Raw genomic sequence first — 25,667 nt, 5'->3', positions numbered from 1 at the left:
AACATTGGGGTTACCAACTGAATCTCCTTCCACATTAGTGAACCTGTTTGTAATTGACTTCAGCACAAGACGGTTTGTGTAACATGAACCTTGGCTGCATTCTCACTTGCAGTTAAAATGTTTTCTTCCCTGCATTTCTTTTAGTTTGTTCTACTTGAAAGCTGGTTGGTTTGTCACTGTTTCATAATGGAGAAGAAGGGGCAGAACACATAGAATGAGGAAGAAATTAATTGTTATTTTTTCTCTGCAAACCAGGGAGTTTCAAGGCAGGACTCTAGGCTTCGGAAGAAGTGCACTGTGACCACAGTGTTTTCCCGTTGCCAAGCCCTGTGGCAGACGCTGTATTCTTCTTGTGGTGATGAAGTAGGTTCCAACACCACAAGTAAATGTCATCCCTAAAAAATGGAATCATGCTAAACTCAGCATGATAGTTAAAGTTCATGGCTTTCAGAAAACAGGGACTTGAGCAGCAAACTGAACAAGTTATTTTATTTTTGATGCAGTGCTGTGACACTGGCTAGTTAGAATCTTACTTTTTGTGCAGTCATAAAAATCTCATGTGCTTCCAGTACTGTGCACTGTGACATTCAGGAGAATTCCAGGTACATGTAAGAAAACACCAACTTGCCAGGGAAGATTTACCGGTGAGGCAACGGTCAAATTCTGTATATGCAGCTCTAAGCCTGGAACAGCTTCCTTGTCTCCAGCAGATGAGAACAAAATCTGGCTCATTTCATCTAATTTTGTCGCCACCAACAGATCTTTCTCCCAAGCTCTGATCTGCAGAACTGATCTTTATAATAGCTTCAATATGAATAAAAAAAAAACCAAAACCCACAACAAAAAAACAAATCTCAGCAGTGGGAGCCTCCAATGCTTTCGTTCAAGGGTTTGTAACTCCCATTGTTAAGCAGTAACCATGCAGGTTTTTTATTTTGATAATGAAGCCTGGAATGCTGGATGATCTAACGTTTACTCAGACAAAACCATTTATCTTGGTATAACAGGATCATCATCTCAGCTGGGGCTTCTGGATGCGACTCTACTACAAACAAAATAAAACCCCAGAGTCAGCTAAAATGAATAGTATATCGGAGACGAGTCCTTACTCCCCTCACACGTGGCAGAACGCGGTGAGGATATTAAATCAGAACACAACAGAGAGAAATGGATTTTTCCATAAATACCAAACACGTTCGATAGCAGCTATCACTAGCAACCAACAGCACTTCTTCAAATACTGCTACAGCATCTTTAATGGATGGTTTTCCTTGTACCTACGTAGGCACTGTGCTCTGTGCCAGCTCCCCCCCTCCTCTGGCGCTGCAATACGTAGGAAGCTATTATTCCCAAATGGACCATTTGCTTGCTGACATCACATGCGGTAGGATCTTTTTGTTTGCCTGTGTCTCCTGCATTGAAATGTTTGTCTGAGTCACAAATCCTGCTGCTTTTCCTCCTCTATGTCATGCTCGCTTGAGAGCTTCTCCCCAAGTCACAGTTTTTAAATGGTGACACAGCTGTTTGCTGCATGGCAGTTGAACACTTTTCATTATGTAATTAATATCGAAACGCTCTGATGATCCAAAAATCGCTGCCGCTTTTTTGCAGCTTTTTGAATAGAGAAGTTCTGTGACTCAGAATTTTGTTTCAAGGCAAAGTCAGTTCAGTGTTACTAAATTAAAAATTAAAGGTAGTGACTCCCACAACTTGAATTCTCCATTTAGCCTGCTGGCTGCATTTCCTCAGCTATAACATTATCAACACTATGCCAGAAGGGGGTTGTAAGTGTGCCTGCGTACAGACAAACACTTCTCATAATTGAGGTAATTACTATTTTGCACTGCAGTACCTTTCTTCTCCTCTAATAATCTCATCGATTTGTTTTCTTTTCATAAAAAGAAGATAAAAACCCTGCTGTATTTTCACTGTACATTCATCCATTTGGTTTAGACTGGGGAGCTCCTAATATATTGGTGTCTAACAAGCTTGGGTTTCCTCTTTATTTAAGCCATGAACAAAACAGATCCTGACTGCAGTCTTTGTTCTGAATGCTTTGGTAGAAGGACAACATGGAAGATAAGGGCTATGAAGCAGTTTGGCTCCAGCTTGAGTGACAGTAAAATACTTTGGATAGGAACATAAAATTACGATGCTGGATTATTGTTGTCCTTCAGATCTAGGCTTTCATCTCTGTTGTGGCCACATAAATGAGAAGTTTAAAATGGTGCTTTGATTGTCCTTGATCAAGGACTTTGCAGCAGGTAAGGGCTGACACCCCAATCTGGCACAGGTTTTGGGCATGTATTATCTTGAAGCATCCATCGGCAGCTCCACTGCCTTCTGCCCTGCTCTAAGGCATGTGAGCAGACCTCAGCATGAAGCCTTGTTTAAATTCAGATACACACTGAAACAGATGAGTGATGAAGACCTGTGTCATTAAATCACAGTATCACAGTATTATTGGGATTGGAAGAGACCTCACAGATCATCAAGTCCAACCCTTTACCACAGAGCTCAAGGCCAGACCATGGCACCAAGTGCCACGTCCAATCCTGCCTTGAACAGCCCTAGGGACGGCAACTCCACCACCTCCCCGGGCAGCCCATTCCAGTGTCCAATGACTCTCTCAGGGAAGAACTTTCTCCTCACCTCAAGCCTAAATTTCCCCTGGCGCAGCTTGAGGCTGTGTCCTCTCATTCTGGTGCTGGCCACCTGAGAGAAGAGAGCAACCTCCTCCTGGCCACAACCACCCCTCAGGTAGTTGTAGACAGCAATAAGGTCACCCCTGAGCCTCCTCTTCTCCAGGCTAACCAATCCCAGCTCTCTCAGCCTCTCCTTGTAGGGCTGTGCTCAAGGCCTCTCACCAGCCTCGTTGCCCTTCTCCAGACACGCTCAAGCATTTCGATGTCCCTCCTAAACTGGGGGGCCCAGAAATGTACTGTGCTAGATGCTCATGTTACTGCTTTTTCACACAAAGTTGTGTTCTCCACCTCTCTCCAAAAAATCTGAGGCCTCTTGTCCTAGAAAACATAGATTTTATTGTAAAAATAAAACAATGCTATACACAAAGGAGTTTCCTGTGACAGAAATTTGCAAATTGCAGTCTTCATGTTAAAGTAACATCCAGAGCAGGAACTGAAATTAAAGTCTCTCAGGCTACCTGTGGTTGCATGTTGACTATGCAGCTCTTTTCCTGTAGCAGAGATTTCTTAACATTCAACTCTTGGACCACTCTAACTATTCCTCTTCTCTCCGTGGCCGTTTGCGAGGGTTCATTTCAGCACCTTGTGCATTCTGAGTGACAGCTGGAGGTTCCACATCTCGGAAGCCATGAGGCTGTAACATACAAGCAAACTGGTGTGATAACACTTCAGTGGATATAAAGCATGAGTAACTAGTTCCCAGAAGATCAGAATAAGGCATGGTCCTGTCCTTTATTTTAGCTGAGTGGCCAGAGATCATTTATAGACCAGGCTAAGCTCAGAACTGCAGAACTTCAACATGCATGCCAACCATGTCTCCTGGTTTTATTTGTTTTAAGCTACTTTATTTCCACTAACCAAGGTATCATTTTCATTTTACCACTAATAACCCCTATGGCTACCAAACACTGTTCCTCTGTAAATTAACTTATATTGCCTATTTAAATAAATTAAAAGCCAAATCCTTCAGCCCTTATTCAAGCTCCCAGAGAAGCAAGGAGATGACTGGATTAATTGCCTCAGTCATTTTCAGAAACAAAACTGTGAGTTCTAAAACCTAGGTTATTTTTGTTTCATGTATCTACTTAATGAACTGAAAACCTCAATGAGACATTGTAAGAGAACAGCAGATCTGAATTAGTCTCTAGACTGCAAAGCCTGTCCCAGCATAGTAATTTATGGCACATAATGGAATGAGAACCTTTTAACTGCCAAAAACTAAATGTAGAAGTGAAAACTAGATGCTGCTGCTCAGGAGAGAGCTTAAAGTGATCTATTTGGCTTGTACCATTTGTATTTTCTGCTACCTTAGCTCCCAGTGTAATGCTTTTGGGAGATTTAAAATATGAAAGATCTGGAAAATCATTAGTTAACGTCATCACTGCAGATGAAGACACAGAGATCTGAAGCCTGCAACTGTCTGCCCATCTCCAGGCAAATGCTGTGCAGGGAGTGCTGCTGGCAGCCCAGGGAAGACTCTCTGCAGTGCAGACTTCGAAGGGAAAATGGGTTAATCAGAAAAAAAATTTGCTTTGGGGATCCCAAATGCTTAGGTAGAGACAATGTGAGGATGAAAGCCCTTCAGCAAAGCTGACATTTTACGTCGGTGCAGTGTAAAAAACCAGGAAGAATTACTGACAGACATGGGACCTTCCCAAAATGCCAGTGTGTCCCACACCAAGATCAATCCAAAACAAAACCCAATCAGAGTGTTTTGCTTAAGTCACCCATCTCTGTGTTCTATTTCTAAATGCCTCACCTCACGCAGCCTGCTATGTTTTTAGAGGCGTAAACAGCTAGAGGTGCCATAAGGGCAACATTTGTGCAGTCCCTCTGCTATAATAAGCAAGTCAAGTGTTATTCTAAATAGTGTAATGGGGAATCTTCAAGTTTAGTGTTTCACTGCTGCTTGCATCTAATCTCTGCCATTTCCCTTAGGCACAAAGGTGGAGCTGCAGCCAAGAATCCACTTAATCCAGCATGCTAGACTCCCAGGGAAGGCATTCCAACGGTTCTAATGGCCAGGACATGATAAAGCAGGCTGCTTAGTATAGACGTTTTGCACTTAAAGGCATATATACCTTCTGGGCACAGTGCCCCAAAAACAGAAGTGGTATATATTTGTAAACTTGTTAGTGGGTTTTGGATGGTGAGAACATGGCTAATGGAACCAGGGACCTTCAAAGCTCAGACAGTCTATGGTCGTTTTGAATTGTTCTTTTAGGAAAATAGTGCTTTGCTGTGAAGGTGCCAGAGCACTGAACAGGCTGCCCAGAGAGGATGTGGAATCTCTCCTCGGAGAGATTCCAAACCCACCTGGATATGACCCTGGTCAACCTGCATTGTGTAACCTTGCTTTAGCAGAAGGGTTGGACTTGGTCTCCGCAGATCCCTTCCAATCCCTACCATGCTGGGATTCTGTGATTTAACATCTTCTGCTGTATACAAACTGCATCAAGATTGACAAAGATAGATGGCTTGATTACTTGAGCAGTATTCTCATTGCTAGTCTGGAAGACCCTCCACAGTACAGGGAGACACAATTCCTACCCAGAATATAGGTCCTGGGTCTCTGTCTTTCACAATGAAATAATCAGGTCACATTACTCAGGAAATGTAGGTGAATCAGAGGATCTCCTTACTCCCTTGTGCATAAATCAATTGACATTTCTATATTCTGCATTTAAGAATGAATCCTTATCAGCCTGTGAAAGAAACAGCTGAGTGTTCCACAGCTTCCACACTGGCTCAGAGTGGTGGGAAGGACACAGCTGAAAAAGAGCTAGAGCTTGGTCACTAAATTACACATTCCTCCATCAGCTTGCAGGTACCAAAGAGCCAGCTGTCAGTGGTACCACATAGCTAAGATTATTTAGGCAGATGCCTAAATAATCCATGAGGATCTAGGTTTGAGGAATTTATTATATTTTTTATTATGTGTGTATATATATAAATATATATATATTTAATGCTGGTTATACATAGATGTGCTAGATCAGATTTGGAAACATCTAACATGTATCTACAGCTTTCAATTTAACTATGGAGATGGGAATTAGAAATTATAACAGCAGACTGTTACCATCAGAGCTGAATTTCATGAAAGAGACAGGGATAATACATTTTTTTACTTAAAGAATCTGCTGGAGCAGCTCAAAAGGATTAAGGGGAAAACCACAGGGATAATCTTAATGTTTTAACTATGCTTTGATTAGGATGCATTCTCAACTGTATTTCAAGATTGTGTGAATTCATATGGATGACAGCATAGCTGTTTTATAATGCATACAAAACTGAAAGGAAAAGCAATTAAATTGTTCAGGATAAAATCCATCTGTTTGTCAGCTGGAGAGAAAAGGCTGCATGCTCACATCACATGATGCAAATAGTCTTGGGATGCAGTCCCACTTACCCTTCCAGCCCTTACAAAACTAAGAGTACATATCTATCTGTCTATCTATCTATCTCTAGATATATCTGCAATATTTCTTCTGTCCAGGTGAATACACTCAGGACTGAAAAAACCCAGAAATCTGATTTTTGTTCACCACTTTGAAGATCTCATGGCAGCATTAAAATCTGCAGGAAATGCTATGGCAACGTGTTTCCATGAGGACACACAGCAAATAGTTATGGCATGTACCTATGTATCTGACATTTTGAGATGGAAGAGTCAAATGCTGGGGGGGGGGGGTTTGATCCTAAATAGAGCTTAGGCAGTATGTATTCTTATTAATATGTATCTAAGCACTCCACAAAAGAAAATAATCACAGGGTTTAACTAGGGATGAATAAGGACTCCAGGCCATAAGCTGGAAGCTCCTCAAATGATGGTGATGAAGTGAAAAATGTGTATGTATTGGCTGGCCAGAGTGTCAGTGGTAGGATGGAGCTATGAAAGATTAGTACAACTGGGTTGTATCAGGCAATGCACTTAAAGCAGAGATGTGGAAGTAGGTACAGCACAAAGCACTGGTAAGGCCTCTGGAATACCATGTATGATTCTGGTCACCCTTATCCTGAAAGGATAACTGAAACAGATGCAGAGAAGAGACACTTGGGAATCAGTAACCTACATGACAAGGGAGAAAACAGCTTGGCTTGCTCAAGTCTCCCAGAATGAAGGCTCAGAGAGTGCCTGATTGCTCTCTGTAATTGCACTTGGGCCAAAAGTTAACATCAAGGGCAGATAAAATAAGCAGTACCAGCACAAGAACAGATGGGGACAGGCTGCCTGCAAATTTGATCTGGAAATCAAAATGTTTCACTGGAACAGGACTAACACACTGGGTCATTTTTCTAAGGGAAAAAAGTGCAAAATATTAATAACCCTGGAGACATCCCACTACTGCTGGTTACCTTCTCAGGTAACATCCCTCTCAGGTTTGTCTGTTTGCTGTAAAGGAATTTTTCAGACAACTCTGTCCCATCTCTGTACCCCCATCCCAAAAGAGATACTAACTGTGATGTGATAGGGTACAGTTGACTCCTTCTGACTTGGTGATTTGTACAATGTTGCCAACCTGGAAACAAAACCCAGATAATTATTAGTGGATACAGTAATAAACATTCCAAGTAACCAAATGACCAGACCCAGATTTTCCACAGTCACGGGGTAGGTGACCAGTGGAATTCTTAGGTATTTTCATTTAGGTTATTCAAACTGGATGCCAAATTCCCATCCTTTGCATGGCCTGCCAGCTGCACTACAATGCGGACCTACTAAAAATGGGAACATTAGCCTTGTTTCACCACAGTATTTGATCACATTTTGGAACCAATATTCATTATTAATGAATTCCAAATGTCACTCTTTTAAAATGCAAACAAAAGAGGTTTGCAGAACAACTCTTTCCTACTCCATTAAGCAATCATTTGGGAGATGGTTGGACTCAATGATCCCAGGGGTCTTTTCCAACTGAGATGGTTCTGTGGTTCTGTATCCCCAAGAATTCAAATGCTTCTAGGGAAGACTTTTCTAGAGCTTCCACAAGCCTGTCAATATAACCTAGTGGATGGAGAAAGAGGATAGGATATTCTATTTCTGAGTCTGACCTTGCCACTGACATACAGCATCACCTTGAGAAAATCATTTCCCTTGTATTTCTCCTCTAACAGTTCCTTGATTTTGTGCATTCAGACTCTAGGCAATGCAGCATGATTTGTGCTTATGCAGCACCTAGCCCCATAGATACTTGCACAATATGGACAGGAGGTTGCCAAGCAGCTCAAAAGCAAGGGAGTTAAACCAGTCCCACAGCTGCCAGCCTGCACCATGCCCACCTCCCCAAAACTGACACTTATATAAAGCCAATACAGAAAGTGTTCTGCTCTCTGTATCACGACACCCTGCCGAAGATCCTGTTAATTATTTTTGGGGCTTTTTTGACTCCCTGAGGTGCCATTCTATTAGAGAGCACGTAATTACAGCCTGAGGAACACTGCCACTTCATATTAGCTACACAGGGAATTCCTCAGAACATTTAAGTGGTGGGTTTATACTTCACAGAATAGCCTAAATCTGAAGCTGCAGAAGCCATGCTTTTACAATCGCTCAGCTAGAGCTCTGCTCTGTGACTCTGACTCAACAGGATCCTTCCTCACAGCAGTCAGAACCCTTATAATTAAGCCCTGACATTTTCAGTAGTAGAAGAGACAGGTATCATATTTGGCCAAAGCACAATTTAAGGAAAAAAAAAAAAAGAGTCAAATGGATTCTCAAGTTTTTGTGCCTCAGTAACCTAATGCAAACCCAACAAACCCACAATGGATCATCAAGTATAGGGAGTCTGTGTGAAAATGCAACAGAATCAGCTGCTTCTGCTTTTAAAAGAAAAACAACTGGAATTGCTGTGCTTCTGCAGGCCCTGCTCCATATTAGCTGCACATTTAGAACAGTAAATAAAAACCTGTTTGTCTCTCTTGCTCTCTGGAACCTCTATCCCCAGCCTTCCTAGCTGTGCTGCAGAAGAAAAAAAGCTCTTTACTTCTGATATATAAAATTAACTTTTGTTCACTCTGCAATCATTATGTTGATGCAACTTCTGTCTTATAAAAGCTGTTAACTAATCAGTGATGTTAATTTAATTCCAAATTAAACAGCTTGCCATAATCATTCTGCTTTGCCTTCAAACTTAGAATTTAAAAAACTCCCCAAGAAAGTGTCACTGCATTTCTCTTTCAAGTTTAGCAAGCAAAACTATGCCCAGTCACACTTTTCTTAGCTGTTTGCAGAAGATTATGGAATTGAAGCAAGGCTTCTTAATCTCAAGTTGCTGCATTGTGATACTATAGAAAAGACCAGAAAATAGAAGTTAGCTTGCAATAGTGACCCTGGAGACAGAAGAAATCTCACTGCAACAGACAGAACTCCATACTGTTTTCAGAAGGGACATCCTCACTCCTTTGGTCTTCTAAAACTACCCTCCCTTAGTGTTGTGGAAGCTATACCTTGCTTTGCCTTGGGAGCAAATACAGCTGTCTACCTCTTCAGTCACTCTAACTTGCTATCTGTATAGGTATCCAGTTTTGGGAAACCATTCTGCTGCCTTCAAAAGGATTAGGGTCCAACAGCTGCCACTGAGGTCAGGGGTCAGTAAGGCCTACAGTCTGTCCTTTTGAGAATCACTGTCTAGGTAGAAAAGCCTTCTCAGGGCATTTTTTGCATTGTACAGATTGAAACCCAAAAGACTGGAGCAAAGAAATTCTACTTTCTGCTCAGAAAATGCAGATAGCAAAAAACCTGCCTACTTAGTCACCCCATCCTAAGTTCTTGGGTCAGAGCAGCTGTCATTAGATGAGCCATGGCATCCTGACAGGAAGAAAGGACAGCACTGCAGCAAGCTGACCATGAGGAGGAGGAGCAGCACAACAGCTCAGCCCACATTAGCTTAAGCTCAACCAGAAAGCTCTTCTTGACCTTCAGTAGCCTGGGACACAGCAGACCAAGGGCAGAAATCAAATAAAATTCCTGCTTGGCCAGTAATGCTGCTCTGAAAAAGATCCCCAGGTGTCACACTTGTCACTACTGCTGTGGACCTTACTGGTCTACATTTGCACTTACCTCTGATTGTTGTCCCAGTGAAAGATTAAACGGACAGTAGCAGCATGTCCCCAGCTTTCTCCTGGATGACACAAACAAGTCATTTTATTTATCTCCTGTAACAGCAGCAGCAGCAGCAATAAACTGAACTGAAATTAGACCAGAGTCCAAAAAAGCCCCCCAGGACTAAAACATATCCACCTTCCTTGCAGTAATGAATCCCATCTCTTTCACGTGTGTGGGGATTTCACAACTAGCTCATCAAATACAGTGAGGCAAGGAATAACCCTTGCACTCAAATGAGTTCTACAGACCCCTGCATGTGGTACTTCCATAGCTGTAGAAGGATTTTTCACAGACCTAACAAAGGACAGGTACTAGGCAAATCTTGAAAACAGAGACAGCATGAAGAAAAGATTTCTCTAATTACTACTGAAGAAGTCTACTAAGTAGGTCTAAATCCTACTTCAAAATTGCAATATTCTGTCTCTCAGGCGTAATTATGAGCAAACATCACTCCCTTTGGGAGACAAGCTTTGGGAGAAAGTCAATGATTATTAAAGTATTAAGGACCCCTGAAGCAGTCTTCTGCTTCTGACAGCAAAACACAAAACACAACCAAAAGAAAGAGGTGGTGGAAAGAGAGAAGGGAGTTTGGATTGTTAGCCTACAGCAGGGGAAACAGCCCTACTGTTTCAGTTCTCACATGAGCACAAGCTCAGTCAATTTATAGACAGTTTTACTGGGTGTTTTCCTCTGTTTATCCCAGGAGACAGTCAGTAGTCCAAAGATAGATGGCATTTTAAAACAGTCATTTTGGTTAAGTGCTGCAAGCCTCCCTGCTTACAGCCCTCTAACTTCTGATTCACTTGGGGGTCTCCATCATGTCACCAGCCCCACATGCCCCATGTACTCTGGCATTCATTATAGCTCAGAGAAGGGAAAAAAACGTTTCCACTGTAATGAAGACCTAGACCCTCCAGGCATCTTGCCAGACTTTGCTCCACTATATCTAAGTTGAGATTAAAGGCTTTGGCTATCAGATACGCTCCACGGTCAGAGATCAAAACACATTTTACAATGGCTACAAATTCCACACCAGAATGTTTCCAAACATATCAAACATGAGAGAAAGATGTGACTGTAAAATGAGGTATTTCTGAGTTAAACTGACTGTAGATTAATATTTGACCTCCTTTCTAAATATATCCAGTAGAAATGTCTAGGAACACCCAGCTTAGTTACCAGTGGTGGGAAAGCAAGCTGTCCCCTTCATAAAGCTCTTGACATAATACCTTCCAGCATCTGTGCTGCCCCCCTACCCCATAATTAATAACTTCCCTTCTGCTAGAAAGCTGAATAAGACTTTAGAGATTACTGCTCTTGTGAAATCTTAGAAAAGGCTGTTTCTAAGGCTTACCAATCAGTGGGGAAAAAAAAAACAAACTATTCAGAGGAGGCAATAGGATTGATTTGACTTGGGTTTTGCTGCTGATCCCCTCCTTCAATAGTTCCTTTGGCTACATCCAGCCCTGGAGGAACAAGAGGTTCTTTAGCCTTTAGGATTAGACTGTTGAAATCACATCCCTTCAGAATGGGTCATAAAAATCACCTTGTAATCCACCAGCTCAATACTTGCACTGAGTCTGTGGAATAAATTCACATCAAAATGAAAACAGCTTTGTACTACTCTGAAATGCTCAACTTGAGATATTGCTGTTTAGGAAGAGGGGAGTATCTCTTAGCTCAGCTATGTAGTGCCAAGTGACACAAAGTTTCCTTTTTGCAAGAGCACACACTACTCACTTTAACAATCCCATGTGGCTACACAGTCTGGTGAGAGTCACTATTGGTTTATGGTCAAATGAAATGTTTGTGGAAGAAAATACATGCAAGGCAATACACAGTATCTATGAATTACAACCTACTCCGAATGTCTTCACATCATTTACTGTCCCTGAGACTATAATAAACACAGCAGCTCTCCAACAAGGCTGGCTATTGGAAACCAGACCAAATCTATCAGCTTTAATTGATCCAGAAAGGCTGCCAAAAAGAATGTATCAGAAGGCAAGAGGCAAACGTGACAGAAAGGGTCAGATACTGGAAGATGGGACTTTATCTGCACACACAACTCAAAATTCCACATTCTTCACATTCTCAAAGGAGATGGTCTCTATCTGTTGGGTTCATCTCACATCTGTGCTAAATGCTTCACAGCCTGTACAGACTCTGAGGACATCTTTGCCTTTGTACTGCCCCCTTCTCCTCCCTCCCATCCAGAGCATAATTATTATTTAGTTCACAGAAAGTGAAGCTGTGGACAGGCAAGCTGTGCCCTTTAAGTGCACTATAAAATAATACAAAGTTACATGCTGAAATAAAATTTAAATGCTGAGATTCTTCTTCATTTGTCAAGCTCTCTGCTTCAGAAGAGCCATTCTCTTTTCCCCTATGACCACAGCAGAAGAGTCTATGGAGGTACTCTGCTCCTGTCAGGGCAAAATGGAGCAGCCTGAAACATACACTTAAACTCACTATGGGTTGGCTGTAGCTGAGGATCCCACCTAGAGCTCCCCTCAATGTCATCACTGCAGAAGGTTCCAGCTATGCAGTAAATATGGCACGCCTTTGCAAGGAATTACTGGAATGTGCTCACATGTAATGGCAAAATAAACAGTTTCAACTGCTTTGGAGAGGCACTGAAAGGCTCTCAGGGAATTTAGGAAACTGAGGCACTGTTTGAGGTGTTCTTCTGTTAGTGCTTTAACCTGTTCATCATCACATTCTTGCTAGGGGAATGCCAGCAGTTCCACATGGTTCAAGTATTTTCACCATGGATTCTGCTAGGGTGCAACAATTCAGCAATTTCATTTTCTTTGTATGTGGCTGCCAAAGGAAAGGAAATCACAGGTGTGAAGGTTAACTCAGTTTTTAGCTCACAAGCTAAACACCTACCTAAAGCAGGTACCAGTGTGGACTGGCTTTGTCCAATCCTTGTTGTCATTTGGTTTGTCAGAACTACCTAGAAAACAAAAAACAAAACCAAAAAGAAAAGAATATCTCCAGCAAAGAAGCATACTGGTGGGAAAATAGCTTTTCTCAAGCTACTCAGGCAAAACTCTTGCCAACTGTAATGAAGCTTTTATGTTGACAAGAAGGAAATGTAAAGGTGCCTCAAGCTTTCCTCAACAGCCAAAACAAGAGAACCCTACAAACCACGTTTTCAATTTGCATAGAAGGTAGGTTTCTTTCATTCAAGACTTCAAAGAAACCAAAATTTCTCCCTTCCCAGTGAATGCAAACCCTACACAACTTGCACACTGCAGAACACTTCTTCTAAATGCTGTTTGGATCTGTATTTAGATGCACGTGACTTGTGCTAGCCCTCTCCAAAGAGATAGATTTCAGTCACTGTGGTATAAATGAACTTGGTGGTGCTGCTCTATACACGCAGAAGCCCAGTGATTAACAGAATTTCTGCACCTTGGAGTCTAAAAATGCGCAAGTGGGTACAACACTAAGCAGAATGAAAGTGAACAGACAGAGCGGGGGAGTGTTTTCGCAGCACGAATCACTCGTAGGAGGTTCACAGACAGTCTAGGTTAGATCCCTGGTAGAAGTGGGGGTGGGTGAGACAGAAAAGAGCCAGGAATATTAATTTCAAAGTTCACTAAAAATGAAAAATAAAAATTTGTACCTATCTTAAACCCCGAGGGGTTCATTGTTTGACAGGCTTGTAAGATTCTTGCTTGAGCAGTTCGGGAAGTGTGCTAGAGCAAGCAATTCCACTGAGCACACACCGGAACATTTACATAGCTGAAAGCCCCAAGACACACACTGCATACTTGAGAGAAGTAACTCATCCTCTGTGGATGGTAACAGCCCCACACAGGCTTTCCATCTCACTGCGGGAGAAGGGCTGGTCTGGGCATCCTAGCACAACCCACCGAGTTCAGCTTTAGAAGCTGAAGGGACTTCCTTCCTACCATATTAGAGCATTCAGCCTGCCCAGCCTTGCTCCCCGACAAGCAGTCTCTGGCATGCAAGCTGCAAGGAACTAACTCAAAGAGGGCTACCCTGAACAAAATCATTTCTGAAGGTCAGTGCCATTTAGCAAGCACTTGTGCTAAGCTGCGAGCTTGTTCAATACAGGCAGGTTAAGCATGTTTCCCTTGACCAAAGAAATGAAGACTGTACAATGAGAGCTGCTCCTGTCCAAGGTCACCAGGTACCCAGTTTGTAAGTGAAAGCACTCACAGAACGTACTTCTCCCTTGGTGCCCACGCCAGCAGGAAGAAGCTTGGTAACTCACATCAGGGCAGCACAGAGGGCACGCTCACAGCAGCCAGCCCAATCGCCCAGGCCAGGCTCTCTGCTCCATCCCTTCCTGCAGCTATCAGCGGAAGCAGGAGCAGAGACTTATTATTAGCAGTGGGGAACAAAAGCCAATTGTGCCAGAGAGTGGCAGGTGATGAGGCTGCAAGTCACCTGGAAACACAGGCACAAGCACCATTTTGAGGCTAGCTGAGCTCTCGTTCCTGAGCAAAGCTTTCCTGCTGCAGAAGACTTTGCCAAAACGATTTCTGGAACAGATGCAGCTTCTGAGTGCCATCTGCTGGCTACGCAGCCGCGGATCTGCTGCCTCCATGTTGGCGCAAATGACGTAGAAACAAAGCCCGGGAAAGAAGCTGTGGGTTTCCATGGATGCCAGAAGAGCCAGCCAAACCAACAGATAAAGTGGTTTTCCTCCACTCAGGCAGAACTTCATTTTTAAATTAAGGGTGGAAAGTTGTGTTGGAATCACTAAATACTCTGCTGTATTTTAACTGAGTGAGCTTTGTAGGTAGAAGGCACCAAAGGAGCGTTCTTTGTCCAAGCACATCATGAAAACAGCTGATATGAACCAGCAGGACAAATGCTGCCATTTCATGAGGATCCCCAGGATGCTCTGAATGCAAGTTTTGCTTGCTTTAGCCAGACCAGGCATTTTTCATCTGGACAGTTTTGCCTGTGTGATACATCTACATTCACTAAGCGCAGTGGCAAACAGGAATGCAGAGGGCATTCCTGCAGGTCTAGGGGAGGTTCTCCTACCCCTCTACTCTGCCCTGGTGAGACCACACCTGGAATACTGTGTCTGGTTTTGAGCTCCCTAGTTCAAGAGAGACAGGGATCTGCTGGAGAGAGTCCAGTGGAAAGCTATGAGGATATATAATGGACTTGGATATCTATGAAGAAAGACTGAGAACCCTAGGTCTGTTTAGTCTGAAGAAGAGAAGGCTGAGAGGGGGGATGTTACCAATGTCTACAATTATCTGGGGTGTGGGTGTCAAAACGAAGGTGTCAGGCTCTTTTTGGTGGTGCTCAGTGATAGGACAAGGAACAATGGGTACAACCTGGAACACAGGAGGTTTCCCCTCAACATGAGGACATTTATGGTGAGTGTGATGGAGCCCTGGAACGTGCTGCCCAGAAAGGTTGTGGAGTCTCCTTCTCTGGAGACTTTCATGAGCCATCTGGATGTGTTCCTACATGACCTGCTCTGGGTGATCCTGCTTTGGCAGGAGTTGGACTTATTGAGTTGGACTCAATGATCTCTGGAGGTCCCTTCCAACCCCTGACATTCTGTGATTTTGCTATTTGCAGACAATCACAAATCATATTTGCTTAATCTTTTGTACCAAAGTTTGTGATTCAAGCCCATCCCAGACTTACTGCAGCTTTGTGATCGTTGGCAATGATGATCAGCTGCTGTGCCAGGCCGTTCAAAAGCCTGGTTCGAAGGGAGAGGTCCTCAAAGTCATGGCGAAAAGGAAATGCAATTCCATCAACTACCACCAGCCGGACCTCAATGGAAAGGAAAAGCAGCAACTACCATTACTACCCTACAAGTGAATGACAAAGAGCAGTAAGGCCTCTTTTTAAGTGCACTGGAATGTTTTATACAAGGTGGTGGCAATCTTTCATTTCCTACTCAGATATGCATGAGAGCATAACACTTATTGTCTGTCTGCATACTGGAAACAGAACACTCCACAAGAGCACAGGGTGAAGAGCCTCAAGGTCCTCACACACTAGTGCACTTGCTCAGTGCAGTGCTGCATTACGCACAGACACTAGCTCAGACCATTGCTGCACTAGCTTAAAGAAAACGCTGCACTAAGCTCCCCCATTAGTTAATGCAGCACAGAGCTGCCCTTCTGACTGTTCCCAGTTTCAGATCTCCCTCATTTACAGCTAGCTGACTTATCTCTGCAGCACCTGGTACAGCATGCAAAATAAAAAGGCTGGACTGAAAGCCTTGCAGAAGAGAAGCTGGAGGGGAAACAAAAATCATTGCACGTCAGAATTGTACTTCAATCAACTCTCCATGAACCCTAATTTATTTCACCTTCTTCCTCGAAAATGAAATCCAAACCAAAATTAGAATACATGCTGTCTGTAGTCACTGTTAACACAACTCATCTGATTCTCAGGCTTACATCAGTGATCTAGCTCAGAAACACGGATTTTAACAGATGCTTAAAGATATTCCAGACACTGTGTGGTGGAGCTGAGCATCTATCTTGCCAGAAGATGTTTGCTTTGCTGAATTATGTCTTCTGTAGCATTAATGAGCTGAAGGTAGAGCACAATGCTGCTGCTGGCTCACTGCCCTCAAGAACTCTGTATTAACATTACTTTGGGGTTCTGATTTATTTTTACTGCATTTGTTGTAGCTGTTTTGATGACCCAAGTTTGTCTGAAACACAGAAGGGAAATGGATCATCTTACAGCATCTGCATGCTCAGATGTCACTCAGCTCCTAGGTATTACAAGTTATTGCATTAATGCACAAGATAACAAACTGGAAACAATGCAAGAATACTGAGTATTTGTATTATTGATTTAAGTCATTACTGGGAAGTTTCTTTGTGACTAGAACATACAAGCCTGCAGCAAACATCACTCTGTGAAATGGCCCAAGGCCTCCAAATGCAAAACAATCTCAATTTGTAAAAGAATATTAAAAAGTTATAATTAAAAGAAGATTTCCTTCTCTTTCCTTATTTTTCCTCCTTCCTGCAAATTCTTTTTCTTCAGCCTCTACATCTTCCTGTTACATAATTTTCTGACTTGAAGAACAATCAGTTTAACAGTACAAACATGACTCATACTAGAAAGGAATGTATAGATCATTACATAACTTGCCTACCAGAATAATAATGTGTCCAGGTAGGATGCAATTTAATTTATTTTCTCCCAGATGCACTTGTTATAAAATAGCAAACAAGTAGACTTAAAAGTATTCAAAAGTAGGCCACATTGAGAGAGAAAGACACTTGCCTTCTCCACGTCAGTTTGTCTCTGGTAGCCCTTGAAGAATTAGGTTTATTATAACAAGATTATTTTCTGGTGTAGTCTTTCTCATATTATTAACAAGATCTCAAACTAATTCATATTTCCAGATGACATTCTCTACAACTATGTCTCTCTCAAAAACCCCCTGAAGCCTGACAGTTTCCCATGGTCCCAGTCTCAGCTCCAGGTCCCCACAGGGGGATCAGACTAATTTTAATGAGATCTGGACTGCAATGAGCAATCTGTCCAGTCACTTATAGCCTGGCCAAGGAATCACCAAGTCTTGCAGTTCTCCTGCAACCTTCAGTATTTCAGGCTTCAGGCCAAGCACAGATAATCAGCACAGATGGTACCAGAGAGCTGCATCCCAGTGTAACTGTGCTAATGAAGCCATGTACTTTCCACAAGAGCAAACACAACAGGGCACCGTTAGTACCTGGCAGAGAAAGGGAGATACCAGACTACACTAAGCAAAAGTAAGACACCCATCTGTGCTTTCAAGAACAGCTTCCAAAAATGGAAAAGACAATCTAGCTAAACAACACTGATCTGTGCTGTTAGAACAAGGAACAAGTCACCTTCCCCAGATCCCATTAGGGAGGGATCTGCTGTGCAGAATTTAGAAATCTGGGAGGGAGGAGGTGAAAATCTGCCTTACAATAGCATTTCACAGACACTAGGTACTAGGGAACTTTTTGGCTGTAGTCCACCCAAGAGTCAAGCTGCAGGCTCTGGTTGCTTGTAGCAACAGAAGACATACTAGAAAGAAGGAAAAGAGTGACTGTGACTTTATGGATGCCAAGATGATGCAGGATACTTCTGATCCTCTAGGACAAAAAAATATGACACTAAGCCTCTCCAATGCTCCTGCATCATGGTCACCACACACATGCCTAGCTCAGAGTCTCTCTTTGTACAGGAAAGTACTCTGTGCTTACAGAAAAGTAACAACATGTGGCAAAATACAGCCGGTATCCTCATCTCAAAGTGGAGATTCAGGATGATGGCAGCAGTGGTAGCAAAATACTCTCAAGAGTAACTGGGATAGGAATGATGAAGCAAATAGGTTTTGCATCAACTAGTGTATCACTGCCAATCTGATGAGGTACCAAGATGCTACTCAAGCTACTGTAACAGATTCATATCCCTGGAAAATCTTTAGTGTGAAGAAGAGTAGTATATTCTGGTAAGTCTGCAATATCCCTTACCTTTGAGTGCTCTGAAAGAAAGTCTGGGAGGAGGTAGACCTGTGCTAGAAGCTCTATGTAGTCGCGGCAACGGAAGTAATATATGTGAGAAAGGATACTTTCAAGAGAGAAAGTCTCCATAGCTTTCAGATGATCTGAGAACAAACAAATAGATGAGTAAATGAGTCAGAAGTGTGTACTAGCATAGTGCTACTTTCATCATTCTACCAAACTATGCTTTCCACATATAGCAACAGCAAAACCCCCAGGAACAGTCAAGGTAAAGATTGTGGGAAACATACCTTCCATCTGGCTTGAAAGTCAAGGTGGTGGTGAGCAGATGCTCTCTCAGCATTTGCTCACAGATACACTGGAGCCTCCAAGGGAGTGCTCCAAAAATGAAAAATTTCTTTCTGCAGAATGAACTTTCCCAGTAAATCATTTTCAAGCTAGAACACCACCAGAGGACAACAGTGACTATTCATCATCCATTGTTTAAAGTACAGGCAGTAGCCCATTTAATATGGTGTCCTTTAACCTCTGTTTAAACAGAAGTTTGCTGCATAAAGTACTCTAAAAGCAACACAGAAATTGTGTCAGTATTCCCAAGACACTGATGACTTATAGAACAAAGCTCTTTATCAAATGCCACTTGGCTACACTGACCTTAAGAAGAAGCTGAATTCCAGCCACAATTTGACAATATAGTGCTTCAGCAGCAATACTGCCTTAAAATTTGCCATTCCTCTTCCCTTTCCCCAGCTGTTCTTCAGGCCCCTGTATCACAGTCTCACAGATTCATGTTTGGGTTTTGCTGTAAATTTGACCACTAAGGTGCTAGAATCAGCAAATGGTAAAACAAAATCCATACCTAACCACTCACATATCATCATAGAAAAAGAATTATTATTAAAGCAGATAAGCTCAGTCTGCAGCATGGCCTCATGTAGTGTCACAGTTCAGGGTACAATACATGCAGGTGGAAATAACAGGCTGGCAACAAGAACTCCTCCAGCCAACACTGCTGCTGAAACCTTCCAAGTGTAAAGCTGCAGCCTACTAGACACTTGTTTCAGTCAGACCCCAGCCTAGGCAGAAAGAAAGGACAGAGTAACGTACCTTCTTCTTCATGAGCTTCAGCAATGAGCTGGCAGTGCTGCACACAGGCAGTGGCAATATCCGCTACTCTGTCTACCATGAAACTTCCTTCAGTGTCAATGAACACAGCTTCGCCTGCTACACCCCCAAAGCATTCAGGGATCTGAACATCTACTGCCAACTGCATACTGCCATGTAAAACAGAAAAAAAGAGAAATCTTTACATCACAGAGCTTTCCCCTCCCAGCTCACTCTTGAAGTGACAGTTCTGCTGAGGAACACAAAGAACAGGTTGCAGTGCAGCCATTATCACAATTGTATTTACTGTGCTGTAGGAGAATCAAGAGACTGAAGCCATGACAACAAGAAAACAGTGGAACTAGACTAAGAAAGGTGATTCTCAGTTGTACAAAAATAATCTATAAATAAAATACCATAGCTGTGTTTTCCCCACGCCAGGTGCTCCACAGATCTCGGTGATTTTCCTTAGCTGAATGCCACCTCCCAGAATATTGTCTAGTGCTGAACAAAAGGTGACGACGAAGCCCTGAGCTTGCTCTTCTTCCAGAAGTTCCAGTGCTGTGCATTTTCTGGTGGTGCCTGATCCCCCAGTCGTCCTTGCTGCATCCCCATGACATTCCTGCCTCACAACCTGCAATGCTTCCAGTGCCTCTTCTTTGGAGATCCCAATTTCTAAAAGAGCCAAAACCATGAACTGCCACCATCACCTTGTTTTTATAAGCAGTGATTTAAAGTATGAAAAGAGAGTTCAGCTTCTTTCAGAGAACCTGATCATTCTGCAGGGTCACACACAAGTATTCATCCTTTAACAATGTACAGCTCTGGGACCAATGGTGTGATTTTCAAAAGAACTTGGAGCAATGCTGCCCTGCATTCAGAATTCAGGTGCCAGTATGCTACCTGCAAATAAAATCAACACTGCTGTTGATAGACGTGGGTGAGACCTGGCAATGCAGTTCAGCTGTTCTGCTCTGAATATGCTACCCCATATTAACGTCATTTGAAGCAAATAAGTCCTGTGAAGGAGTCCAACTGCAGACTAATAAGTGAGTGACACCTACTGATCGTGCTCCAAATTCTGAGGGCACTCCAGGGCTAGGGACCTTACACATCATTTCTATATGTGAAACACAGACCAAGGCACAGAGATACCTGCAAATATCTCTGTGTGTCTTTGCACACTGTCTCTGCCAGGATAGAGCTATTTCACTTTGGTCTTCAAGGCAAAACTATTACCCCATCTTATCACAGGTACTAAAACTACTGATAATCAAAATCATGACACACTCCTTGCAACACCTGTTCAAATCTTATCCGAGCTTCTTGAAAGAGGCAGCTTTCTGAAAATAAGTTTGCTTTGCTTAAAGCACCTACAGCTGTGGAAAGGGAATGAAGAGACAGAAACCTCTGGGGCTTTTTTTTCTGTGTCCCATTTATATCTATCAACAGTCTTGTCTCAGAAGGCAGTTTGGCTTTTGTTTGTTTGGTTGGTTTAAGCTTAGGCACAGGTGATGTCATCAGGTACAGGCTTTGCCCCCTTCTCGAGGCTCCCCCTGAGGTCCCAGTGACACTTCTCAAGGGAGCTGCCACTTGAGCAGGGCTCAGCCTCACCTGCCCACGCTATAGACTATGCATCAACCATTGAACTATGTGCACCGTGCTCGAAGCCTGTCCTCGCTAACAAGCTACTACAGGAATTTCGCGGGAGAGGAAAAGCTTAGGGAAGGGCTGTCGGAAGAGACCTGCTCGAACTGGGGACGCGACCCGGGTAAACAGCCTATAAAGACCAGTGCCGCCGGGACGGACCCCAGCAGCGGGAGGGACCCATCCCCGGGCCGGTACCTTTACTCAGTCCGCAGGGGCCGGTCTCCAGCAGCTCCTGCGCCGTCTGGAAGCCAGCGGCGACGAGGCGAACCCGCAAAGCGGGGGCCAGTGGCAGGCTACCCACGTCCCGCTGCATGCCGCCCGCACCCCCCCCAGCCACGGCCGCGCCGCTCTAGGCCGCGACAAGCCCCGCCCCCCGCAGGGAACCGCCCCCCGCAGGGAACCGCCCCCCGCAGGGAACCGCCCCCATGGGCGCGCGAGCAGGCGGTGATGGCTGCGCATGCGCGGCACGCGGGAGCGCGGGAGCGGCTGTTAAGGGCGAGGCGGTGGGGCGGGGCAGGGGTCACTCGGCGTGGGAGTGGGGCCCAGCGGCTACAGGGTGCGCGGCTTGAGCGTGTCTCACCCAGGAACGATGATAGCTTAGTCCTGTTTTGGCCAGTCCGGAGCAGCCTGTGCACCTGACAGGCTGTAAAGGTATTTGTGCCCTTGCCTCGTCACCTCTCTCTTTGCGTCCTTGGGGACATATTTTCCTTCCTTGGGGCCCCCTAACAGCCCCTCGGTTTGTCTCGGGGGCAAGCCCTCTCTCATAGGGCACTGTTAGCCAAAGAACTTGCTTTAACTGTCCAGCTTGGGATTTGCCTGGGCAGAGCCACCATAACCAAATCTATCAGATGCTAAAGATTTGGAAGATGAAATTAAGTGCTCTCAGCTGTGGTGTTGAGTGGCTTCATGGTATTTTTTACCTTTCTCTAGATCTGTTGTGGAAAGAGGATGGCTCAAGGCCCACTTCCAATTCCTTGCCCAGTCCAACTTGGAAGTATCAAGGGTGACTCCCTGGAAGCTGAGCTGCATGAGTACGTCAGGCAAGGAAACTACGTAAAGGTGAAGAAGCTTCTGAAAAAAGGTAAAAGTTAAACTGTGACTCAGCTGCTGGCAGAAAAGCTTTACTTTTCCCCGTATGTTTTTGGTTAAAAAGAATGTAGAGTCTGTACAATTAAAATTTGTTAGTGAAATATATATTTTTAAATTAATTATATTTGGCCTCTTCTGTAGGTAGCACTAATTACCGAATTGTTAAAAAGATGAAAATAAATACAAAATGAAGCTTTTAGTTGTCAGGTGATTGTAAGGAAATAACTGAAATACTGGATAAGTAAAACGCTGCTTTAGAAATATTCTCCTTAAGTGAGATTTTAAGCTTAATACAGGTTGCAGAACACTTAAGTTGTGGTTCAAATATTGGTATTTGTGACGCTTGGATTTTTAACCACGCGAGAGCAGAGAATGTTGTAAAAGAAACCTGGCATTTGCTGCAGCTCTATGTCGTGTTAATAGTACCGTCTGCTGTCCTAAAGTCGCCGTTCTGCTTGTATAAGCGGGTAGCTGCCCGAGAGCTGTGTGCAGGCAAACGGGGACTGCGCCGGGGCCGGAGTGGGCGGTGAGGTCTGATAGAAGCAGCTGCGGCCGGGGCGGAGCCGCGGGGGAGTGCGTACGCGAGAGCGAGCTTCTGATTGGCCCGCTGAGACAGAACAGGCAGATGAGGGGGCGTGTCACCGTTACCCGCTCCTCTCGCGGCCCTGCCGTCGGTCGCACCGGCCCGCGGTGGCGGATGCTGCTGTCGCCGCGGCCGGAGCTGGGTGGGGTCGCGAGGGTCCGCGGTCCGTACCGTTGGTTGCAGTGTCCCTGTGCTAGAGGGCGGTGCGTGGCGGTGGGGCCCGCGTCGCGGCGGTGGTGAGGTTAAGACTATACTTTCAGGGATCATTTCTGTAGTTGGTCACTAGAGGAGAGTGATCTTCCCTGATCGGCATCACAAACCACGAGGAGGAGCGAGGTGCTTTCTCCTGAGCGCGAAGCGGGCGAGCGGCGCTGCTTGTGCAGGAGCCGCTGGCTATTGATGACCGTTCTTGTTTCTGCCTTGCGCAGAGGCAGGAGGGAGAGAGCACGGGCTGAGTGGTTTGTGACCCACTCCTTTTTTATTCGTTGTTCCAAGAGTAAATGCTGGCATGGTTTAGAGACCCCCCAAGCTTCTCCCGTTCAGGTGCCCTGCACTGAGCAGGGACCTCTTCAGCTAGAGCAGCTTACTCAATTCAGTGACAGTAAATACTTTGAACGTTTGTTAGTAGCAGGGGATGTGTGTTTTAGTCATTTCTGTCACCCGGGGCTCAGCCTACGAGGAAAGGAGGCAAGAACACTTGTGGGCTGAAATGTAAACAGATTTAATAAAATAAAAATCAAAAGCGAAATACTGGTATCAAGTACGTTATACTCAGCTCATGTAACGATGGTGAGCTGTGCTTGCTCTGGCGGGAGGGTTTCTGAATGATCTCAGGAGGTCACTTCCAACCCCTAGCATCCTGTGGAGCCACAAGTTATCTTCCAGAGTCTGGGGCTAGGCGAAACTGAGCAGTATTACGGTCACTGCGGTGTGGAAGTCCTTGGTGTTTAGGCTGAATCCAGAGCTTTAAAGGATAGTGTTAATTATAGTGGCACTCTGGGTTGTAGGCGGTAGATGAGAGCATGCCTGCAAACGCGGGGTCTCCGTAGCCGCTGGAAGGCAGCGCATCCCCTTCAGACTGCCAGGCCTCTGCTCTGATGGCAGGGTAAGCAGCAATCTAGCCACTCGTCTGTTGTCATCTCATGAAAACTGCCACAGCCCAAGCCCCGGTCGGTGTAGCCCGGATGGGGGCGTTTCGTTGGCACACACGTCGTGGCACGGATGGAGGACGCTGGACTGCTGGTTTTACCCCTATCTCTAGCCTACTACCCTAAGCCTTCTTAGGTAGAGTCTCTAGTACTGTTGTGTTTAACTCCCTCCCCCTTCCAGCCTAGTTTAAAGCCCATTCAACAAACCTTGCCAGCTCATGTGCCAGGATCTTTCTCCCCTTCCGAGACAGTTATACCCCAAATGTTGGTGGCAGACTCAGGGCCGTAAAAAGTTCCCCAAGATCAAAGAATCCAAAATTTTGTTGGTGGTAGCAGCCTCTGAGCCACTTGATAATCAGGTATGATTTCCTCTGCCTCTCAGCATTCCAACCTGTGACTAAGGGTAGAGGTGAAAAGATTGCCTGTGACCCTGATCCCTCAACTGCCTTTCCCAGTGCCTTGAAGTCCCTTTTGATTGCTTGTAGACCTCTGGAATCAACACCATTTCCAGCCTTATAACCAACAAGGGATGGTAATCAGAGGGCTGCACTCCAGCAGCTGTCTCGAGCTCCCTTGGCCTTTCCACGGGCGGAGCTACTCCCTCGAGTAGCCAGGAAGGTTTAAATTCTCATGTCCGGTGGGGATGGGGGTGGAGTATGGTGTTCAGTGAAAAGAGATGCCCGTGGAGTGTGTTCGTGCCCTAGTGTCCATGTTGAGCGATGGTGTTCGTGGCCGGTCTGTTCCGTGGGACAAGGTGACAAAGTCACTGCTTCACAGCGCCAGGCAAGGAGTCGAGCAGAGCTGCCTAACGTTGGTGCAAAAAGCAGAGGCTTTTGTATTCGCTGTAACTTGTCTGTGGCTCTGCAGCCCTGGGACGTGGAGTCTGTGGGACTCTGCAGAGATCGCCGTTTGAGATGGTGTTTCTCTGGCATGAGCTGATCGAGCGGCAGCCCTCTGGGCCTGGCCGTGCTGTGCCGTGCTGCCGCGAGGTCCCGATTGCTGCCCCCGGGGAGATGCGAGCTGTGGGCGGCGCAGTTAGCCAGCGCCAGGTCGGGCGGGTGTACGGACACGTCCCGGCGTGGGCAGAGCACGACCCAGCACGGGAGCCGGTCCGGGCGGCGTCACGTGCGGTGCGGCACCGAGGCTGCGCGCTGAGAGCGGTGCGTCTGATTGGTGTGCTCGGGCAGAACATGCAAATGCAGGGGGCGTCTCGCTATCACGCCGCGTCGCGCGGCCCTCCGTGGCTCGCAGGGCTGTCCGTGGGTCGCCGATTCCGTTTCCACCGTGGGGGAGGCGGGTGGGGTCGCGGGGGTCCGCGGTCCGTACCGTTGGTTGCAGTGTCCCTGTGCTAGAGGGCGGTGCGTGGCGGTGGGGCCCGCGTCGCGGCGGTGGTGAGGTTAAGACTATACTTTCAGGGATCATTTCTGTAGTTGGTCACTAGAGGAGAGTGATCTTCCCTGATCGGCATCACAAACCACGAGGAGGAGCGAGGTGCTTTCTCCTGAGCGCGAAGCGGGCGAGCGGCGCTGCTTGTGCAGGAGCCGCTGGCCATTGATGACCGTTCCTGCTTCTGCCTTGCGCAGAGGCAGGAGGGAGAGAGCACGGGCTGAGTGGTTTGTGACCCACGCATTTTTTTTGCTCGTTGTTCCAAGAGTAGATGCTGGAATGGTTTGGCTGGAAGAGACCCCCCAAGCTTCTCCCGTTCAGGTGCCCTGCACTGAGCAGCGACGTCCTCAGCTGGAGTAGCTTGCTCAAGCTCCCTGCATCCTGATCTGGAACGGTTCCAGTGATTGAGACATTTAC

The 25,667-nt window shown here is 45.2% G+C and overlaps 2 protein-coding genes and 2 non-coding genes across 5 annotated transcripts in view; 3 read left to right on the top strand and 1 right to left on the bottom strand.

Annotated features, from left to right (window-relative positions):
* Positions 1-3,018: 3,018 nt before the first annotated feature.
* On the bottom strand, positions 3,019-21,391 carry RAD51C (RAD51 paralog C). 2 transcript variants are annotated; one of them, XM_064166264.1, is made up of 9 exons: positions 21,240-21,390; positions 19,811-20,069; positions 19,398-19,564; positions 18,300-18,433; positions 15,466-15,597; positions 12,706-12,772; positions 9,769-9,829; positions 7,168-7,228; positions 3,019-3,339 (listed from the first exon to the last, which is right to left on the bottom strand). In XM_064166264.1, the coding sequence occupies exons 1-9, from the start codon at positions 21,355-21,357 to the stop codon at positions 3,241-3,243; spliced, it is 1,098 nt and encodes a 365-aa protein (XP_064022334.1). In that variant the 5' UTR covers positions 21,358-21,390; the 3' UTR covers positions 3,019-3,240. The 2 variants fall into 2 exon arrangements, with proteins under 2 accessions (XP_064022334.1, XP_064022335.1); XM_064166265.1 differs by lacking the exon at positions 15,466-15,597 and having other exon boundaries at positions 21,240-21,391.
* A 189-nt stretch (positions 21,392-21,580) lies between these two features.
* The window catches only part of TEX14 (testis expressed 14, intercellular bridge forming factor), a 37,991-nt gene continuing 33,904 nt past the window's right edge, over positions 21,581-25,667 (top strand). Inside the window, exons 1-2 of the mRNA XM_064166136.1 lie at positions 21,581-21,695; positions 21,975-22,125. Of these exons, the coding sequence (XP_064022206.1) occupies positions 21,993-22,125 (133 nt within the window). The 5' untranslated portion in view covers positions 21,581-21,695; positions 21,975-21,992. The remainder of the gene's footprint in view (positions 21,696-21,974; positions 22,126-25,667) is intronic.
* Positions 22,961-23,176, top strand: LOC135187788 (small nucleolar RNA U3). The gene has a single exon (XR_010307448.1). It is a non-coding gene; the product is annotated as a small nucleolar RNA U3 (small nucleolar RNA).
* On the top strand, positions 25,264-25,479 carry LOC135187787 (small nucleolar RNA U3). The gene has a single exon (XR_010307447.1). It is a non-coding gene; the product is annotated as a small nucleolar RNA U3 (small nucleolar RNA).

This window comes from Pogoniulus pusillus, chromosome 27 (assembly GCF_015220805.1).
Source record: "Pogoniulus pusillus isolate bPogPus1 chromosome 27, bPogPus1.pri, whole genome shotgun sequence".
In the NCBI taxonomy this organism is placed as follows: domain Eukaryota; kingdom Metazoa; phylum Chordata; class Aves; order Piciformes; family Lybiidae; genus Pogoniulus; species Pogoniulus pusillus.
Note: the sequence above shows the minus strand (reverse complement) of the source record. Positions and strands in the feature narration are given on the sequence as shown.